Source organism: Setaria viridis, chromosome 8, assembly GCF_005286985.2.
Source record: "Setaria viridis chromosome 8, Setaria_viridis_v4.0, whole genome shotgun sequence".
Taxonomy (NCBI): Eukaryota; Viridiplantae; Streptophyta; class Magnoliopsida; order Poales; family Poaceae; genus Setaria; species Setaria viridis.
In genome coordinates, this window is record NC_048270.2 from 31710098 (window position 1) to 31729000 (window position 18903).

At 42.5% G+C, this 18903-nt stretch overlaps 1 protein-coding gene and 2 non-coding genes across 7 annotated transcripts; 2 read left to right on the forward strand and 1 right to left on the reverse strand.

Annotated features, from left to right (window-relative positions):
* Positions 1-479: 479 nt before the first annotated feature.
* On the reverse strand, positions 480-552 carry TRNAR-CCU (transfer RNA arginine (anticodon CCU)). Its single transcript has one exon. It is a non-coding gene; the product is annotated as a tRNA-Arg (tRNA).
* A 2029-nt stretch (positions 553-2581) lies between these two features.
* Positions 2582-2653, forward strand: TRNAQ-CUG (transfer RNA glutamine (anticodon CUG)). The gene has a single exon. It is a non-coding gene; the product is annotated as a tRNA-Gln (tRNA).
* A 1141-nt stretch (positions 2654-3794) lies between these two features.
* On the forward strand, positions 3795-18416 carry LOC117833590 (probable inactive protein kinase At3g63330). Of its 5 annotated transcripts, XM_034713146.2 has the most exons (21): positions 3795-4219; positions 4771-5020; positions 5125-5234; positions 5321-5455; positions 6233-6464; positions 7545-7915; positions 8364-8440; positions 8621-8774; positions 9115-9295; positions 10043-10268; positions 12512-12599; positions 12672-12946; positions 13175-13232; positions 13355-13442; positions 14441-14512; positions 15035-15118; positions 15226-15369; positions 16132-16207; positions 17595-17677; positions 17789-17843; positions 18003-18416. In XM_034713146.2, the coding sequence occupies exons 1-21, from the start codon at positions 3877-3879 to the stop codon at positions 18060-18062; spliced, it is 3162 nt and encodes a 1053-aa protein (XP_034569037.1). In that variant the 5' UTR covers positions 3795-3876; the 3' UTR covers positions 18063-18416. The 5 variants fall into 5 exon arrangements, 4 of the variants coding, with proteins under 4 accessions (XP_034569037.1, XP_034569035.1, XP_034569036.1 ...); XM_034713144.2 differs by having other exon boundaries at positions 3797-4219; positions 12512-12946; XM_034713145.2 differs by having other exon boundaries at positions 3798-4219; positions 8367-8440; positions 12512-12946.
* The last annotated feature ends 487 nt before the right edge of the window (positions 18417-18903 follow it).

Below are 18903 nucleotides of genomic sequence, written 5' to 3' on the forward strand. Positions count from 1 at the left end.
TTCGTATTAGTTAAAAAAACTTATCAATATTAGGTATGAGAAAAAAAATAAAGTAAATATGTTTTTAATATTTATTAAGTGAAGATTGACACTCTGAGACTAACTACTAACTATATGGTATCTAGTGAAGATTGACAAATATAAGAAACAAAATGTGGAACGGCAAGAAACAAAATGTGGGATGGGGGGAAAGCGTCGTAGCTTCTTCTAAAGATATGTAAAGACAAATTTGAAGGGCATTAATTTATCTTTTACGTGGATCTAAAATTGGATCAAGTTTGAACTTGGATTTATAATGGTTATGGACTACTTTTTGCGTCCGTGCAACTGAGGGAGCTGCAGGGCGAGCAGCGAATCAGCGAAATTTGCACAATAACCGGACACGTACCGTGTCGTCCTTGACCTACGGCTTTGAATAGCCAAACAGTTTATTTTTAGGTTTAAATGGATTTAAAAAAAGAAGGGTGCCAAAATAAAAACGCGCCAGGTAGGGGTCGAACCTACGGCCTTCTGCTTAGGAAACAGACGCTCTATCCACTGAGCTACAGGCGCTTTACGATTAACATTCAGTAAATCGATTACATATTTTAAGTATCACGTCCTGTGTTGTCTCCTGCCCGAACCTGAGCCTGACGCAGTGACGCGTCGCCACTCGCCACAATTCCGCACGGGGCAGAAACGACGGCCAGATTCTGCACGTGGCGCGGACCTGCATATATGGGCTGCGTGCGTGCAGGTGCAATGGAGCGAAGGCTGCAGGTGACCGGACCGGCCCTGTGTGGGTGGGTGGGTCTGGCCGTCTGGGTCGCCGCCGGCCGGCCGGAAACTTTGCCTCGTCCTGTGGCGGCGGCGGGCACGGTGCTCCCTCGTCTTCACAAGCACACGCACCCGGGCACACCTCGCCCCGTCTCGATAACGAACAGTTGATGCAAAGCTCCCGCTTGTGCAGTTGTGCCTTTGGGATTGTAACCAGACATGAGATCTCCAATGAAATACTGCGACAATTAATCAGGTAATTAACGAACAATTAACGCATATATACTCGTGCATTTGGAATTGTAAATTTGTCACCAGGCGTCAAACCCCCAATAATAATGGAACACTGTAGATAACAGTAATCTGGAATGAGCGCTGACAGTGGAATGATAAGGACCCGTTATTTTTAGGAGGCGTCTACAGCGAGAGGGCTAACCCGAGAGCCCCCTACACTTTTCTTCACATGCAGCTGTGCGTACCACGCAATACAGAAAGAAAAAAGATACGTGAGAGGAGAAAACGACATAGATGATGATATCAGCACATGCGAATCTATCCAAAGCTAAAAAAAATCCATAGTTTAACAACAGAATATCCAAATCGAAATATGAGTGCATGCACCAATATGTTTGTTTTAAAGAAAACTTCAAACAAGATCTCACTCGGGTATGTTTTGATCAAAGTGGTGTGTGGTTAATTCCCCTATCATATAAATTAGTAAGATGTTACTTTCAGCCATGTGTATTATTTGATAAGTTACTTACTGTGATGAACAGTAAAATTATTTTTTCCCTGTTCATAGGTTACATTTCATGGCCATAAGATTACGTTTTCTAACATTCAAGTACTACAATGTTACTTTTCCTTAATTAACTTCCACGTAGTACAGATTTACTTTTCTTAATATATATGAACACTAATCACAAAGTTACTTTTTGAACACTCACGGACTAAAATATTACCTTTTATTAATTTGCACAGAGTAAAAAGGTACTATTCTTAATACAACCACTGCACGGACCATAAAGTTACTTTTTCTTAACATGGACACAGGCCACAAAGTTACTTGTTCTAACATTCACAAACTAAAATGTTACTTTTATTGACCTTCATGAAGTACAGAGTTACTTTTCAGGAGTGATCTGAGGAGGCCTGATGATTTCATATTCTATGTGCAGTAATCGAGCGGTTAGCCCGTAAGATTATCTCGCAAAGCTGAGCTCACATGGTCCGGCAAAACCAAATGGTGGCTGTAAATCGAGTAGCAACAAGTTTATCCGTACGTGTGCACAAGCTACGTGCTGCACGTACGCCTATACATGGTTTTACTGCAGCTTGGATCTGAACATCGGTAAGCTAGCATCTATAGCATCATCGATCATCACGGCCTAAGTACAGAGCACCTAGTAGTAATCAATACCAAACAGTAATTATTAATGGATAGTAACTTGTTTAAACAAAAAACAACGGACGGGCTTTCGGGGTTTCTAGAACAACAAGTCAATCGGTGTACTCCAGAGGAGGGGAGGTTGCTGGCAGGGCTCATCTACTGCCGGCTGCCGTTGTGTGGTGCACGTCCGAACCAGTTACTTGCTATTTTTGGCAGGCTTAGGGGATAGCGGAACGGTGGACTTCCAAAAAAAAAAAGGAGGGCTCTCCTGTTAAGCTTATTTAGAGAGGCCTCTCCAAATAGTTTTTACGTTATTTTTATCGTCAGATTTTGTGACTATCTTCGTGGAACCAGTTACTCGGAAGGTTTCAGTCCCCGTCCACGTATTCTTGGATAGTTGAATAATTATCTTTGATAACCATGCAGAACATCAACGGTCCCATGGTCTAGCGGTTAGGACATTGGACTCTGAATCCAGTAACCCGAGTTCAAATCTCGGTGGGACCTTATTTTTTGCTCCTATTTTTTTTTCCCTCCCAAACATGCTCACATGTTACTAGGAAATACTTTACCAAGAGCATCCTTTCTCAGTAATTTCTTTGGCTCCACACCTGCACAGTACGATTGCACGAAATAAGAAGAAAACGCGCGCAAAGGGAGCACATGCAAACCAAAGCGCGGGCGGCGGCAGCAGCAGCGACTGACCCTATCGACCAAGCCCTTGCATCATATCCTCTTTGTTTTTGCTGACAGAGAGCTGACGCTGAGAGCATACGCAAAGCGGGTGTGATCCATCCTAATGACTCGTGCATCGAGCTAGGCCGGGTGCCTATCCTGTTCTCGTGCCGAAGTATCAAGGATGACGACGATATCGACGAGAGGATTGAGCTTCCTTGTGAGTGACTGTGAGGTGCACGGGAGGGGAATAAAAAACGCCATGGATTCGCTGAATCACTCGGTATATGGGACGAGCGAAATTTGGATAGGAATTCAGTGCGAAAAAGAATTGGATAAAGAAGTGAATGAGAATGTACAAGAGCTTGAAGAGAGGGATTCAGATGGGGCCAAGCTACGAGAGCAAGAGTTCATAACTCATAATCATCGTCAAATTAAGTGCTTGCTAAAAGAAACTTTCTATGCCATGCCACAACTAAGCTTCCGCCCACGGGATAAAACCTTCCTGATGCGGATATGGAAGATTTTTTTTTCTCTCTCAAAAACTTGTATATGCAAGTGTTTCGTTAAGAATGTGGAAGCGGTTGTTTTTGTGTCCAACGTTTTCGTGGGCACCCATCCGTGAAAAAAAGATTAATACGTTGTCGTGTGCTCATACATCCTTACAAGAAGCGGGAGAAAATCCAAAGGTGTTGAAAGTGTGTAGTTTGCTTCATTAGATTTTGCTTCAAACTCTCGCCAAACCAAAATATAGATACTCGCTTCGTTCCAAATTGTAAGTCATTTCAGCATTTCTAGAAGCATAATTTTTACTATGTATCTAGATATAATCTATATTTATGTGCATAATAATATCTATAAATCTAGAAAAGTTAAAATAATAAATAATTTGGAATGGGGCGAGTAACTTGATGCACTAGAGTGGCGTGTGGGTGATCCGGGGTGTGTACCCGGCACTTGGGCCCACCGAGAAAGAAACAAGCCAAGCGCCATTCCGGCCCAGGCCCACCATTTCTCCGCCTCCTCCAGCCTCCTCCGCCGGCGGCGACTCGCCGATGCCCCTGCCCGTCCCCGGCCACCGCGGCATCCTCCCCCTCCTTCCCTTCCTCCTCCTCCACGCGCTCCTCGCGCCGCCCCCGCCCTGCGCGGCCGAGTCGGCGACGTGCCTGGCCGTGTACCGGGAGGGCGGCGCGCCGGCGGTGTTCCAGTCCGCGCACTGCCCGCGCTGGACGCTGCCCCCGCCCGGCGCCGGCGGCGCCGGTGGCGCCGGCGGCGAGCGGGATGGCGGGGGAAGGGGGAGCTCCCCGATGGGCTGCCACGTGGCGGCCGACCGCGGCCGCCGGCTGTCCCAGGAGGACCGCGCCGTCTGCGCCCTCGGCATCCGCATCCCCTTCCTAGGTACTACTAGCTCCTGCTACTCCGCAGCACGGACTGGCAGGTTCCAGTTTCTAGTGCTCAGATCAGCTGGTGACTCGGATGGGCTCTATAAACCGAACTGGAGATTTCTGGATTGTTGCTGGAACCTAGCATTGCAGCACCACACACCACAGTTATTCGCCATGAGCAGCAAGCTAGAGATAGGGACCGAATTGAATGATCTTCTAGAGTTCTAGTTTACTCTTTAGTTCAGTGTGCTTGTGCTTGTGTGATGTTTCGTGACATCTTGGTGGGAGAGATTGGTAATGGGAAAAGCACTGAGGCACTTATTGGGATGCTGATTGCCAGATAGTAACACGTCAAATGCCTGGAGATCTATGGTACAAATATACACCATAGCTGGGTGTCCAATTGTAGCACTGTGGTGGCTGTTGTGTGCTCAATTAATGTTTTAATTCGATGCTGTTTTTCAAAAGCATTTTTAGGTATTCGGGGTCAATGTTTACTCTTTAACATGCATGCACCCTGTTTGTTTGTAATTTGCCTGTAGCTAACTTTCTGACATGATACAGAGCAGATGAGGATCAAAGAGGTTGATGTGGGAGTGGTTGCCATATTTGATGGTCATAATGGAGCTGAGGCTAGTGAGATGGCTTCTAAGCTTTTCCTGGAGTACTTCTTGCTCCATGTTTATTTTCTTCTCGACGGTATATACTCCATGATGTTCAGAAAATCTACCGGGAAACTGACATATAAGGAAGTTGCTATTCTTAACAACATATTCAATCTGTACAAGGATGACCAATCCAACCACAGAGAGGGGTATGCCTTTCTTTGCAGACGCCATTTTTTGTTCATATATAGCATAAGTTCAAATGATTCAAGCTTCATGGTAACCAAACTTGCTCACTGACGAAAATTTTCAGGTCTTGCTGGATATCGCCAGCTATTTTAGACCGATCATTTCACATGGAAATACTGAAGGAATCATTGACGAGGGCAGTTCATGATATTGATTTAACATTCTCCAAGGAAGGTCTAATGTTTCAGCTACATAATTCAATTTTGTAACACAGCTTCATACATCTGAAAAGGATTCTTCTGTGTGTACGATGCAGGAAGCTTCACAGAAACATTTTGAGTCTGGTTCAACAGCGACTGTGGTCTTGATAGCTGATGGACAAATTATAGCTGCCAATGTAGGAGATTCAAAAGCTTTTCTGTGCTCAGAAGGACATGATCTACACCGTCGAAATAGTTATGTCTGCCATCTCCTGATGTCATATTTATTGAATAATATATATGTTTACAGGGTATAGTTAGCCCTTAGCTGCATTGAAAATATCAACCCATTCTTTCTGTGGTTTGACATCCTTAGATCCATGTTTTGGTGGCCTCAATTTCCGTTATGAATCACATAATATATTATCATCGCGATTGGGTGATCCAGATTTGCCTCTATTTAAGATTTAACATCCTTGTTCACTATTGCACTTTACTCTAGTAGCAACACAGGAAAAAGGTGCGTAGTCAACAGTTGGAAACTATCATAGAAAAATCATATTATTGATAATTTCTTGGGTATTGCTGTGCTATTTTTGGAAAGTGCGATGTTGTCTGCATTCTTTTTTTGGTCCGTGTGACCTTGCTCCTGTGCAAGATTCTCTCCAACACGGCATCATATTCTACTTCTACCATAAGGCCTTAAGGTCACGTTATTTTGTTTTACTTTACCAGCTGGACTTTCACATATTTGTGGTGAAACAGGCCTTGGTGACATTGCTTAGCTGCCCTCTTTTGATACCTAGTTTTGTTCTTGTGGTGGAATAGTTTCTGCTTGGTCTCTGGATAATAATTTCTAGGTCACAGTCACAAATCACACAGAACCAATGCTAGCTATGCATGAATTGTAGGTCCTGAAAAGTAGTATGCTAAAAAAAATAATGCCTTTTGCTTTACATATGTCGTTTTCCTTATCAGCCTTTGTTCTAGCACTTTGGACAAATGCTAATATGAAGGCTTGCATTGTATCAGGGAAACGGAGAAGAAAGAGAAACTCAATTGATCATGAAGAATTTGCTTTGGCAAATTATGATGGACCATTGTATCATGCAAGGGAGCTGACCAAGGACCATCATCCTGATAGAGAAGATGAGAGAAGCCGTGTGGAGGCTGCTGGTGGTTATGTTATTGAGTGGTCTGGTGTATACCGTGTTAATGGTGAGCTAGCGCTCTCAAGAGCTATTGGTGACCTTCCTTTCAAAAGGTTAACATGCAATCTATTGTGCTTCTCTCCATCTCTGCCTCACTTGCCCGTTTCCCCAGTTCTTTTCACATGTTCACATTGTTTTCTAAAAATAAATAATAAATTAGCCATACTTTGTAGCTCGCAGTTCATACAAAACCATCAGGCCTTAGAGGAAAGCAAAGACACAAAGTGTTAAACATCAACAACTATCCCAATTTACAACTCACACCAGGTTTACCATGACTTGTCCCACTAAAAGGAGACCTCTGAACTGACTAGCTGTATACGAGACTTAAACTGTACAAATGACAGATCACACTAAAACCAGTTAATGTGACACAAAAGCCAGCCCATATGCTTCAGTTTCTAATGGTCAGTGGGGCAGAAATTGTGTATCAGTATATGCCAGTTTCCCATAACCCATGCGCATCAGTACAACCTGTAATGGGGATGAACATGGGTGGCATCGTGAGGAGTCATCGTATAGAAGGATGACCCATTGTTCCCTAGTACAGGCAAGTTGTTCAACTCCAATTACCAACAATACAAGGAAAACTATTTAAAAAAACACATAAAAAGCTGACTCGAGGATGCCAATTACTACTGGCCCCTCAGTCAAGAAGATCACTATCTTCTTCCTATCCTGTTCTGCTTTCCCATCTTTATGTTATCTATGCTTGTTTAAGAGGCAACATGGTGTGTATGGTGATCTCATTTTGTTGGGAAGGGGAAAGGAAAGCATCAAGGGACTGCAGCTTGAAATCAAAGGGATCATGCCAAGAGATGTATGGATGACCCAACTGTTAGCTCAGGTTTGATAGGAAGAGGTGGATGGGGGATAGAATGGAGATTGAGCCTCTTTATAAGAGCAGAAGTTTTAAATCCCAATACAGCCAAAAGGGAATATATTTAGTATGGAGCATCTGCAGGTTAACTGTTATATGTTGTAGTATTAATCAAAAAATAGATATAAGTTGCCCGTGAGGCAGAGCCCCCTGCTAAGGTGGAATTTCTTCAAATGATAATATAAGATGCTATTTCTCGATTCAGTAGAGTTTTTTGGACAGGCTAAATTGATCCTTCTAATTGTTCTTGTAGGTATGGGGTAATATCGACACCTGAATTGACAGGGTGGCAGTTTCTGTCAGATAATGACACTTTTCTTATTGCCTCATCTGATGGGATCTTTGAGAAAATGACTATGCAAGATGTTTGTGACCTGATGCTACATGCAAAATTTCACGTTAACCAGGATTTTGGATCATCAGCTATCACACAACATAATTTGGCAGATTATGTAGTTCGTGTTGCTTTGCAGAAAGGCACGACAGACAATGTGGCTGCTGTGGTGGTTCCATTGGGATCACCTAGTAGTGCTGGTACTACGTTAGAAGATTGGTCCCAGTTTGAAGAAAAGCTCAAGACGTCTATTTTACCAGTACAGAATATTCCATACCAACTGAAGCCTGGTAGTCTCACTTATCTTTTACTGCACTGGCTAATTTTATTGTAACCACTCCATTTCTGTATGTAATTGCACTTCTATGTAATTTGGTTTTGACTAGTCCCGAAGGACCCTAGCAATTTTGCTAATATTGTTCATTTTCTGCATATCAAAGTTTACTTAGTAGTCAGTTGGCTCATTTTCCACATTGTTAACAATATAGCCTAAAACCTAAACAGGAATGTCAAATCTTCACAGGGGAGCAATCGTTGACGCCTTTTATTTGAATTCTATGTTGTTATCCTCTTCTGTTGTTGCCCTGCTGCTTTGTTCTTTCCATAAATCTGTTAGTCCTTGCTCCTTGACTTACCCATTCGACTATGCCACTATACATAGTACACCTCAGTTGAGTTCAAGTTTTCCAATGAACTCCTTGTACTTGTTTTTACTTACATGTATTTTCATATGGCTAGCAGATGACATCACTAGTTCAGCTGTTATTGACATGGAGTATTTCAGGCGTTCATCAACAAAGTTCCAGAGGTTCTTGGTAAGTGAGGAATGTAGATACTTTTCTGTATTGGGAGTAAGATTTGCCAATTGAAACAAATCTGTTGTACAATTTTATGCTTTGTGAATCTACCTTATTGGTTATTATCTGTTTCATTTAGCATATAGCTTCTTAGTTTTCGCTTTTTGTGATGAGTTTCATTGCTTCTTCTGAAATTAGGTTGAAGCAAAACTTAAGAGACTTGGTTGTTTCTACTTATCTGAGAGTCTGGATGAAGATATGGACTATATTTTTAGGGTACCGGAAGCATACCAGCGTGAAGAAGTCCATGAATTCAATCACATACCACCTGATGCGGCATTATATTCTGATGGTTAGTTGTCTCTTTTAGATGCTCATGGTAGATCTTTTCAGAAATAAATCCTTAAATTTGTTCCTTTTTCTTGTTGGGGTTAGCTTGTTGGAACGTGAAACCTTCTTGTTTGAATGGCTTATCTTCCAATCTTAAATGTTTGAATAATCATCTTTTAAGACTGAGTGTTTTACCTATATTAGGGTGACATCCAGCACCTATCTGGGCACCTTTTAGAAACAGCTAAATGACTGAATTGGGTGCTTGAGAGGGCTGTGGAGTTCTGATGTGATGCTTGACGTGTTTGATAGTGTCTATCTTGTTCTTGACTTTGGTTGCTCCCTTCTACATTTGTATACAGGTTATCTTGAAAAATACAAGGACAGACAATTTTGCTTATACCTTGGTCATCAAGATGGTGAAATGGGGCGGTGCAATGGTCCTGAAGCTGTTGCAAATTTTTTTGGTTTACTTGACTCCCTCCCTCATAATGGAAGCAAATCAAATGGTTCACACTCCTTTGGCAACAAGATAGATTTCAGGTACCATTCCATTTCTCAAGGAACATTTCGGATACATATTTTGAGGGAAAGGTCCTGGGTAGTTGCAATATTTTGAATGGATAGCTTTTCTTTTCTTCATAATTGATACTATCTGGAATTCTGGATATCGCCTATTGAAGTTATACCTGGATATCACCTATTTGTGTTATTGAAGTTTAGGTTCTTTGTTGTTCATTGGACTTATCACTTAAATTTATGTTCAGTGAGTACCAGACTATTTATATGCTTACCAACTTGAGCCATCTTGACATTTGTGCAGTTGCATGCTAAGTGTAGGAATAATTTCTTGTCAGATGCTATGCAATAGCAAAAGCAAAAGCAAAACATTAGCTGCTTCTCCAAATGAAGCAGCATGTTTGGGGGTAAATTACAAAGCAGAAACAATTTCTGTTATCTCATTGTAACATTTATGAAATGACTATCCTTCAGTGAAGTGTAAAATAAGCACATCCTAAATGGAAGAGCTATTGCAAGGGCTACTTCTTGAAAGTTTTATTGGTCTGATGAGTTGTAAGGATAGGATATAGTAGATATGAGCTGTGGGATACCGATTTGGTCCTCTGCAATCACTTTCCCTGGAATGTGCGTTATGATCTCTGTATGAATTAGTGAGTGGGCATTACATTATTCAACTACATTGCTTGGAATAATTTGCAGTTTCATAGTAATAGTTCAAGTCTTTTATACATAAAAATGAGATTTCCTTTTTTTTTAAACCATATTCAGGTACAAGCTTAAGAGAAGATTCGATCGTGGTTCGTATGGTGAAGTCTGGTTGGCATTTCACTGGAATTGCTCTGAAGATAGAGATGCGCATAAAGAACCTCAACATTTTACAACTATACCTAAATCAGACTCGTATAATTGCACAAATTCAAACACAATGTCATCTGATGAAGATCATGTCTCAGAAACAGTAGATGGTGATTTATTCATACTGAAGCGCATAATGGTAAATTAAATATTTCATGCATCGACAAACTACCTGTCTGTATGTCATGTATTGTTCCCTGCATGTGCCCCACATCTTCATTAGGATTAAACAGTAGGAAACTTGAAAAGTTCCCCCACATCTAGTAGCCCAGAACCTCTGCGTGCACGAGGTCCTCGTGCATGCAGTAGGGGAGGAGCATTTGCTGGCAACATCTAGGGAAAGCTGCCCTTGCTTACTACCTCAGCCCTTGACTGGAAAACTTTAAAATTACTGTCTCCTGCGACCTTACAGATATGCTCGTGATCGTGAAATATAAACTCTATTTTTCACCATTATGTCATGAACAGTGTTCCACAAGGCAGAATTCCACAAGGCTTATGCGCTGGGCGGCAGGGTACCGCGGCGCCTAGGGGGTAGGTGGTTCCCTAGGCGGCCTGTGGTGGCGGCAGAGGCCAGGGACGGGCAGCGACTGAAGCAGGGACAGGCAGTGGCGGTGGAGGAAGCAGGGGCGGCCGCGGGTGCGCGGAGGAGGAGGAGGAGGAGGCAGGGGACGGAGACCCGCGGCGGCGGCGGAGGCCCGGATGGTGGGGGCAGAGGAGGCAGGGGTGATGCAGGGGCGAGTGGTGGGGTCGAACTAAAGATGGCAATGGGGACCCGCGACCCGATACCCGACGGGTATTTACTCCATTAGGGTCTGAATATGGACTAAACACAATACCCACGGGTACGTAAACGGACCAAACCCTTCACCCATCGGGTACGCGGGTATGGGTATGTTCCAGCAGTCCCCATACCCGTTAATCCATGGGTGAAAAATACCCGGCCAAAAAGTAGAGAAGCCCACCAGCCCATAAGGTAACCCTAGGTATATAATCTTATCCCCATTCCCCACCCCTCCCAACCCTATCCCACCCAGCCACCAGCGCACCACTGGTCCCCTGCCGGCCATCGAAAAAAAAGCGCACGGCGCTCGCTTCGCTAGTCGCTACTCCTACTCGCCACGCTGCCGCAAAAAAAAAAAAGCGAACAGCGCCTGGCCGCCTATGCGGCTGCGCCCCCCTCGTGACCTCATTTTGCTTTTGCATCGCTGACTCGTTGTCGCACTCCATCCAAATCCAAGCGCCAGGAAGCCGCCACATCCGACGCCATGCCGCCAACGGAGTAAGGAAGCATCAACGGACGGTGATTCTTGCTTCTCCATTCTCCTTCTCCCCTTCATATGCTTTGCAGGCGCCAGGCGCTCCTTGCCTCCTTCAGTCCTTCTCCCTCGCACTAACCAGCTCGTTCACTCCGACGTCAAGGGACATCATGGAGGTCTTGGAGGACGGTGACTGCCTGAAGCCGCTGGATCCCGAGCTCGTCGACGTCGTGAATAAACTATTGGCGGGTATGGGTGACCCACCGGGTATGATTTACCCGGCCGGGTATGGGTCCCCACCCATAGCGGGTATGGGGATTCTGACGGTCTCAAATTTGTATAGCGGGGATGGGTCTGGGATGGCTATACCTGATGGGGATTTACCCATTGCCATCCTTAGGTCGAACGAGGGGAGGGGAGCTGTCGGGGTCGGACAGATAAGGTGGGAGGTGGGGATAAGTGGGTCGTTGAGATAGTTGGGCTGCTTTTATGGGTCTTTCTTTTCAACTCAAGGCCCACCAGTTTCCTGTTTCTCCTTTTCTTAGAGTATATGGCAAAGTATATGTACTTGTATGGCAACGCCTAGAAAAATGCCTAATCCTGCCTAGGCGCACCTAGGCTCTAGGCGGTGGGTCACCGCCTAGAGAGCGCCTAGCACCTTTTCCAACCTTGGTCATGAACACGGGTTGTGGTGAAGGGGGATTCATTTCTCCACTTGGGAAAGAGTTGTCCCAAGACTAGTAAAGAAAACTGACTGAAAACCACGCAAGAAGGAAAACTACATCTGTTCCATCCCAAAAGGGTACTCAATGGTGTGGTTCAGTCCAGACACTAGAATTTCAGCTTTTTTTGGCTATTTCCAGCTGAAGCTGGCAAAGTGCCCAAGAAATCATAGAGTTGTTGCTGTTCAAACTTAAAGTTTTATGTGGATTCTACCATGTCTAGGATTTATTATAGTCCAGGTTATTTGCTATTCTGCTATGTTTATCTGAAACTCTTATATTTTGAGCAATTCTGCTATTCACAAAGCAAACATGTAAATAAATTTAGATTTCCCTAAAACAAGTATATTGATGCTAGAAGAGTCTTATTGTCCTATCTTAGACTTAATTCAAAACTGCAGGTGGAGAGGGGAAATGCTGCTTACTTGAGTGGATTGCGGGAGAAATACTTTGGGGAATTATTTTCAAATGCTTCCAGAACTCTTGAAGGTATGTCGAGGACAGAGTCATCATCGACTATCTTTTCAATGGACATGCAATCCGATACTGATATCCTACTAGAAAGGAACATGTCTGTTACCGAAGAACCACTCAAGCATGTGGCTAGGTTTATAGAATCTTTCGAATCAGAATCAAGGGAAATATGGCTTGTGTACCATAATGAAGGCCGCTCACTATCAAAATTGATATATACGGCTGAAGAAACAAAGTTAGTCACTGGCAACAATAATGAGAAGGTCAGACTTATTCAAGTTCTACACCCATCGAAGTGGTGGTATTGGTTAAGGACAACAAAAGCTGGGCAAAATCAAATGCAAAACCTCTTATGGCAGCTGGTATGTTTACACTGACTCTGGTTCTCCTGTGAACTAAATGCTATGCATGGGTTTTAGTCACTTCTCACTTGGATTTTGTCTTTTTAGCTCTAGATTTAAGCTATCATCAAAAACATAAAGAGAATAACAATAGTTCTGCAAGTTGCTTACTAATTTTTTTAATTTGATGAAACAGCTTACTTATTGTTGATTTTGCATATTATCTTATGTTCAGTTTTTCTTTTGTAGCTGATGGGACTGAAAGCTTGCCATGATCGCAATATCACTCACAGGGATATCAAACCTGGTACAGATGGCACTGCGCCTATTCTTTCCTTGTTTTCTGTATTTCTTTAATCCTTCTTTCTTCTCTATGACAATTTCTGTTAACTAGTCATGTTAAGATTGCTTCTTTTTGCGCCATGAAAGAGAACATGATCATTTGCTTTGAGGATGTGGAGACCGGAAAGTGTCTAAGAGAGGTTCCATCTGAAGCAAAGAAAAATAAGCTGAACATGTAAGATTCATGATGTTTCTATACTAAAATGTTCTCTTTTTACAACAGGTTGTTAGCTGCTGAAATATTGGTTAGCTGATTTTAGTGGCTGAGGCACTTTTGCAGCTGCGAAGCCAGTTGACCCCACAAAATGTTGTGAAGCACCTATATCAAGTGTCCACGATTAACAGCAAATTGGAAATTCATATAATAACTGACCCCATGCTTATTTCAGTGTAGCTCTGCCTCTTATGGACTCCGAACAGTAGTGAATACTGTAGCAGTAGGATTATAACAGTCTTACCTTCTAAAAATAAGGATATCTATTGCCTGAATAAATTGTTAGTTTCCTACGATATGGCCGGTGAATCAGTGTCTTACCAATTAGTTTAGAAGGTTACTGGTTTGGTTAGAAATTTAGAGATATGATTTGTTAGGAAAGCAGAGATTATATTCTCAAGTGTCAAGTGACTGTTGTTGGTTCTTACTGCAGCACCCATCCACAAGCCGCCCTTATAGAAAGGGACCTATTCTTAAGAAAGCATGAAATAACCAAGCCAGACTTTGACAAAGAACAGCATCACCATTATCCTAGTCCATGGGCTGTACCCCATGAATTCACATCACTGCACTGTTGAGCTATTTTAAATACTACAGTAAAGTATTTGAGAAAATTATAACTTCATGACCTGAATATCTGAAATGTAAGATGAACTGCAATTCAAAAAAAAATTAATTGATTTTTGGCTTCCATTTTTCTTGGATCTCAGTATCTCAATTATTCAATTATGAGTAGTATTTTATTTATCATTTATCTTAATCTTCATAGTAGCAAAATGATTAGACCAAATAGAGATTAGAGCAATTAGATGGCACATATCTTCACACAGTTCCTTTCTTTTGGTGAATTGAGATTCTGACTTGAGATGTTTCCCAAACTTCAATGGTCACCTTTGCCTGTCTTAAAATTGTAAGAAGGATGCTGCATTCTTCTGTTACTAATAACTTTTTGTACACAGGCGTCTGATTGACTTCGGCAGTGCCATTGATGACTACACATTGAAGCATCTTTATGGTTCAGGGCCTACTCGGTGTGTGATCATTTTTCTCTCCTTCCCTTCAGGATTTGATTGTAGCATAAAATTAGGATCTTGATTTGAATTATAGAATTATGTGATTTAGTATCAGGAGTAATTTAGGGCCTCTTTCTGAATTTCTTAATAAGTTCAAGGGTTCATTATTTGGATTTTTCGAAGTCTTTTCATTGCCCTATTCATCTATCGCGCCCTTGCCAGTGGTCCATTGTAAAGTAGGTCCTTCCTTTACCAACTCGATTGGTTTTCTTCCCTGATGGACATGTTTGATCCTGGAACTTAGGATTTTTTTTGTTAATTAGGGTTTATTGCTCTGCATGGCCGAAGACTAAACCAAGGCCAAGTGCGTGTAATAATATTTGCTGTTATTTTATTGTCTAACAACATGCGGTATAGAAGAAACCTTTCCTCACAACATTTCCCATGTGCTTGTTCTTGAAAACGACACTAGACTTGGGTTGCATGGTACTACTTCAACTTGTTTTGATCCATTCTAATCCAATCCTGATTCAACTCCAGATCTGAACAGACTTTTGAGTACACTCCTCCAGAGGCACTGCTTAATTCAAACTGGTTTCAAGGATCAAAAAGTGCAAGACTGAAGTATGTCTCTTTTATCCACTTCCTTTACTTTATGAATGCTGGTATGTGCCAGTGTCTGGCATACAGCTGCGCTGCAATTTACTGAAGTTTTATCTAACTATTTACAGGTATGATATCTGGAGTGTTGGAGTTGTCATGCTAGAATTGATAATGGGTTCTCCCCACATTTTTCAGATAAGCGACCGTACACGTGTTTTAATGGATCAGCGTCTCGAAGGGTGGAGTGAACAAACAAAGGAGCTTGCATACAAGTGAGACAATGTTTTGATCTCTCTGTATGAAATCTGGATTAGCAATGCTATACAGTCTGCAGTTCTGCTTCTCTTGGAAAGCCTAAGGACATCATAGATAATTCAGATTTAATAGGTTAATATGAACTGCATTTTTCCTGCATGGTTCTTGAGTTATCCCAAAAGATTGGTACCGACAAAAGCCATATAAAGGCCACTGCCTTCATTTGTAGAAAAAAAAGAATTGATGGCATGCCATTACCAGAAATGACCCACTTAATGGACTAACTGAAAACCTTTAAATTGTTGTATTCTTGTTATATATAGGCAACCTAGCAATTGATGTTTCACTCTGTTGATATACCACATTGACATAATGTGACATTATCTGGTTTTTAGGCCCTCACTAACCATCAGTGTATGTTGTTACGGTAGTGGGACCGGCCCTAGGCCTGGGCCCACTACTGTAGCGCGTGAACAGTGCCACGGTTTGGATTAGTTTGTTGGTTAGGATAGAGATAAGTTAGATGGGTTTGTTAGGATATTTGCTTAGGGGTCAAGTAATTCCCTCTATAAATAGAGGGGAGATGTATCAATTGAGTTTAAGCAGAAAATAGATCAAGAGTGCATCTCAGAGCCTCCTAGGGAGGGCGAGTAGCCGATCTATCCTGCTATTCTAGTATCAATAATCAGTCCATATCATATGTAGTGGTAGAGACATGTATAATATTCTTCTTGAGTTAAAATAATTGGCATAACATTCCGTTTCTATTCTGATATTAGGTTGAGGTCATACATGGAGTTGTGTATTTTGATCCCAGGGATTTCAACACAACATGGCAGTGGAAGCTCAGAACAGGTCAGTACTGATCTGCTAATCAACTTGCGATTGAACTGATATGATCCTGTGCAACATCTACATTTCTTTATAAAGATGGGAGATAACTGAGCAAATAATTGTTTTGTTTCATGAGAAGTGCTCCGATACTCCTGTTTATAAAGACCGCAAGAATCCTAAGCAAACATAGTTAATTATTAAGTGATTTTGTTAAATATTTTAATTTATAGTACCTGCCTGGGCCTTGCCATTCCAGCCCTAGCTCAGACAAGACCATCTGAACTGAAACTCCTTTCAAGTGCTGAGAGATTCAGGTGACATCGGCCTTTCGACCTGCTCCATGCATCTGCGTGTGACCACAGGCCATGCCCACAAATTTGTACTCATTTTGCCTCATTGGGTCCTGCGGCTGACCTTGCGAAGTCTGCATCTCACCCCAAACTCCATGGTGGCGGCACAACTGCGCAAAGGTGTGGGGGGTGGGCATCACAGGCATGGCAAGCCGCAGCTGCAGGGCATGGTGCACCGCTGCTGCCCTTGTTGCATGGCGAACTCTCATGTGAATTTTCCTTGTGCTGCTGTTTGTCGCAACTGGTGGAAGATGAGGAATCATCTAGTATTTCATAAAGGCAAGCTAAATGGTGTACTGTGCCGATTGCAATCAAACATTAAGCAATACAAGTTTCACACGTCAAATAATATGATCCATATACAGAAATATTCTAGGTAGTAGCACTATGATCTGTAGGTGGTCTGAATATTCCGAACTCAATTTATGAACACACTTTTAGTTAAGCACCTGAAATAAAAAGGATTCTAAACTGATCTTTCACTGCAATTAGCCGTCGACGTGGTAAGGGGAAGCGGTGGGAGGTACGGGCATGGTAGCAACGTGCCACCAACAGGGGTGGCAGTGGTGCAGCCACAAATCACAAGTGATGTGTGGCCCTGTCCATGCAATCATTGCTGTTCCTCTCGAGGGAAGAATCGAACCACCGGCCGAATGCGAAAAAGGGCTATAACATCGATTAGATCCAGGCTCTGGATGGGCTGGACTGGGCACGGCTGGCAGGGCTAGAAAGGTCGGGCCTGTACTGAAGATCAATATCACTAATAGTGTGCCTTAATATTAATGGCGTGTACTTTAGGATTCATGCTAGTGGTTTAAGAAAGGAGTACCAGAGCACTTCTCTAGTACTCTTGTTTCATTTACGCACTGTAGTTCATAGGACAAAAAAGAAAAGGCGTATAAGAAATGTGCAATGCAGCTGATACATCCTTATACTGTATGGTAGCCCATGGAACGTAAATTACTGCATTTTTATTTCTGTTGCTATTAGTTACTATAGCTGAAGCTCCCAGCAGGTTATGCCCTAACTCATGATGGCTTTCTTTTACTCTATTTAAGGGTCAATTTGGGTTAGCTTCATGGAAATGCTCTGAAGAGTCATTTGCACATCAAGTGAAGATCAGAGATCCTCTTAAAATGGGGTGGGGCCTTTTTTTTTTCTCTTGCCCACATTTTTGTTGTCCCCACTTCCCAGAATATTTAGACCATCATTTTCTGATCTAATTACTCCTAATGTTGCTAATGTTTTCCAGCTTTCCTAATTTATGGGCACTGCGACTTGCACGCCAGCTACTGGTGTGGCATCCTGTAAGTTTCTTGAACCCTATTCCATGCAATTGTTTTAAGCAGTCTTGCGATTAGAAAGAGGAGAACGTAGCTACATACGAGGATAGCTCAATCTTATGCTATTATTTAATTTCCTTTTCCTTGATGTGCTCATGTTCCATCAACACTTATATTTTGCAGGAGGACCGTCTAAGCGTCGATGAAGCGCTAAATCATCCTTACTTCCAGGAGACACCATAATGCAGAGGCGATGAAAATATCTAACCTGCCAATGAATCTCTAACACAGGTCTTCCAAGTGTAAGCAGCATCCATTCGGTGCGTCTGATCAGCAAAATATGTGAAATGTCTGTAGATATCAGCCTGATTGCGTCATCTGGCGTTGTACATCGGACATGAAACAACGCATTGGAGTGTATATGAAAATACGTGTGTATAATCAGGAACGTGGATAGATGTAGTCATGTAGAGTTGCAAAGGAAGAGAATCGGTTCTGTGAGTAGCTGGTAGAGTACCAACCCAAAATGCCCTTTGGAAACTGAGGCCAGATGTAAGATTGGTTGAATGTAGTGGTAGTGCAAATATTATGATGCTACTCGATCCCATCTGCAAGACCTTGTGCATTTCTTTTTACATCAAAAGTTCTGCTTTTATGGAAAGCCAAAAAAAAAGACGGTTCTTTCCTGAGACGATCACCAAAAGGCGAAAATGAATGCTTTTTTTCTTTCCAAATCTGACAGACATGCGACTGAAACGATAACGATATCAGAATGCGGCATCATTCCAGCGAATCAGGGTCACTATGGACAGGTCAGACTGAATCAGGACCAGCAGAATCATGCAGAGCTGTTCTGTTCAGCATCCTCATTCAGCCACTCAGCTGCGCCTAGGCTCACGGTGTCACCCAGAATCTGCGTACACAGTATGGATGCTACACGTTTGGAGTTCAGACTAAGAACTTTGTGTCAGTGTGCTTCCTGGAGTCGTTCCAGATCTGGGAGCAGTTAGCAGTAGCCTGGCATCGCAATGCAGACTCTGACGACATATCTTCAGACTGGCCAAACACATTACCAGCAACCACA

Coding starts and splice junctions, on each gene's coding strand:
- LOC117833590 (XM_034713144.2), top strand. CDS start 3,877: ATGCCCCTGCCCGTCCCCGGCCACCGCGGCATCCTCCCCCTCCTTCCC. Junction 10,269..12,511: donor TCATACTGAAGCGCATAATG/GTAAATTAAATA, acceptor TCAAAACTGCAG/GTGGAGAGGGGAAATGCTGC. Junction 13,233..13,354: donor TCACAGGGATATCAAACCTG/GTACAGATGGCA, acceptor GCGCCATGAAAG/AGAACATGATCATTTGCTTT.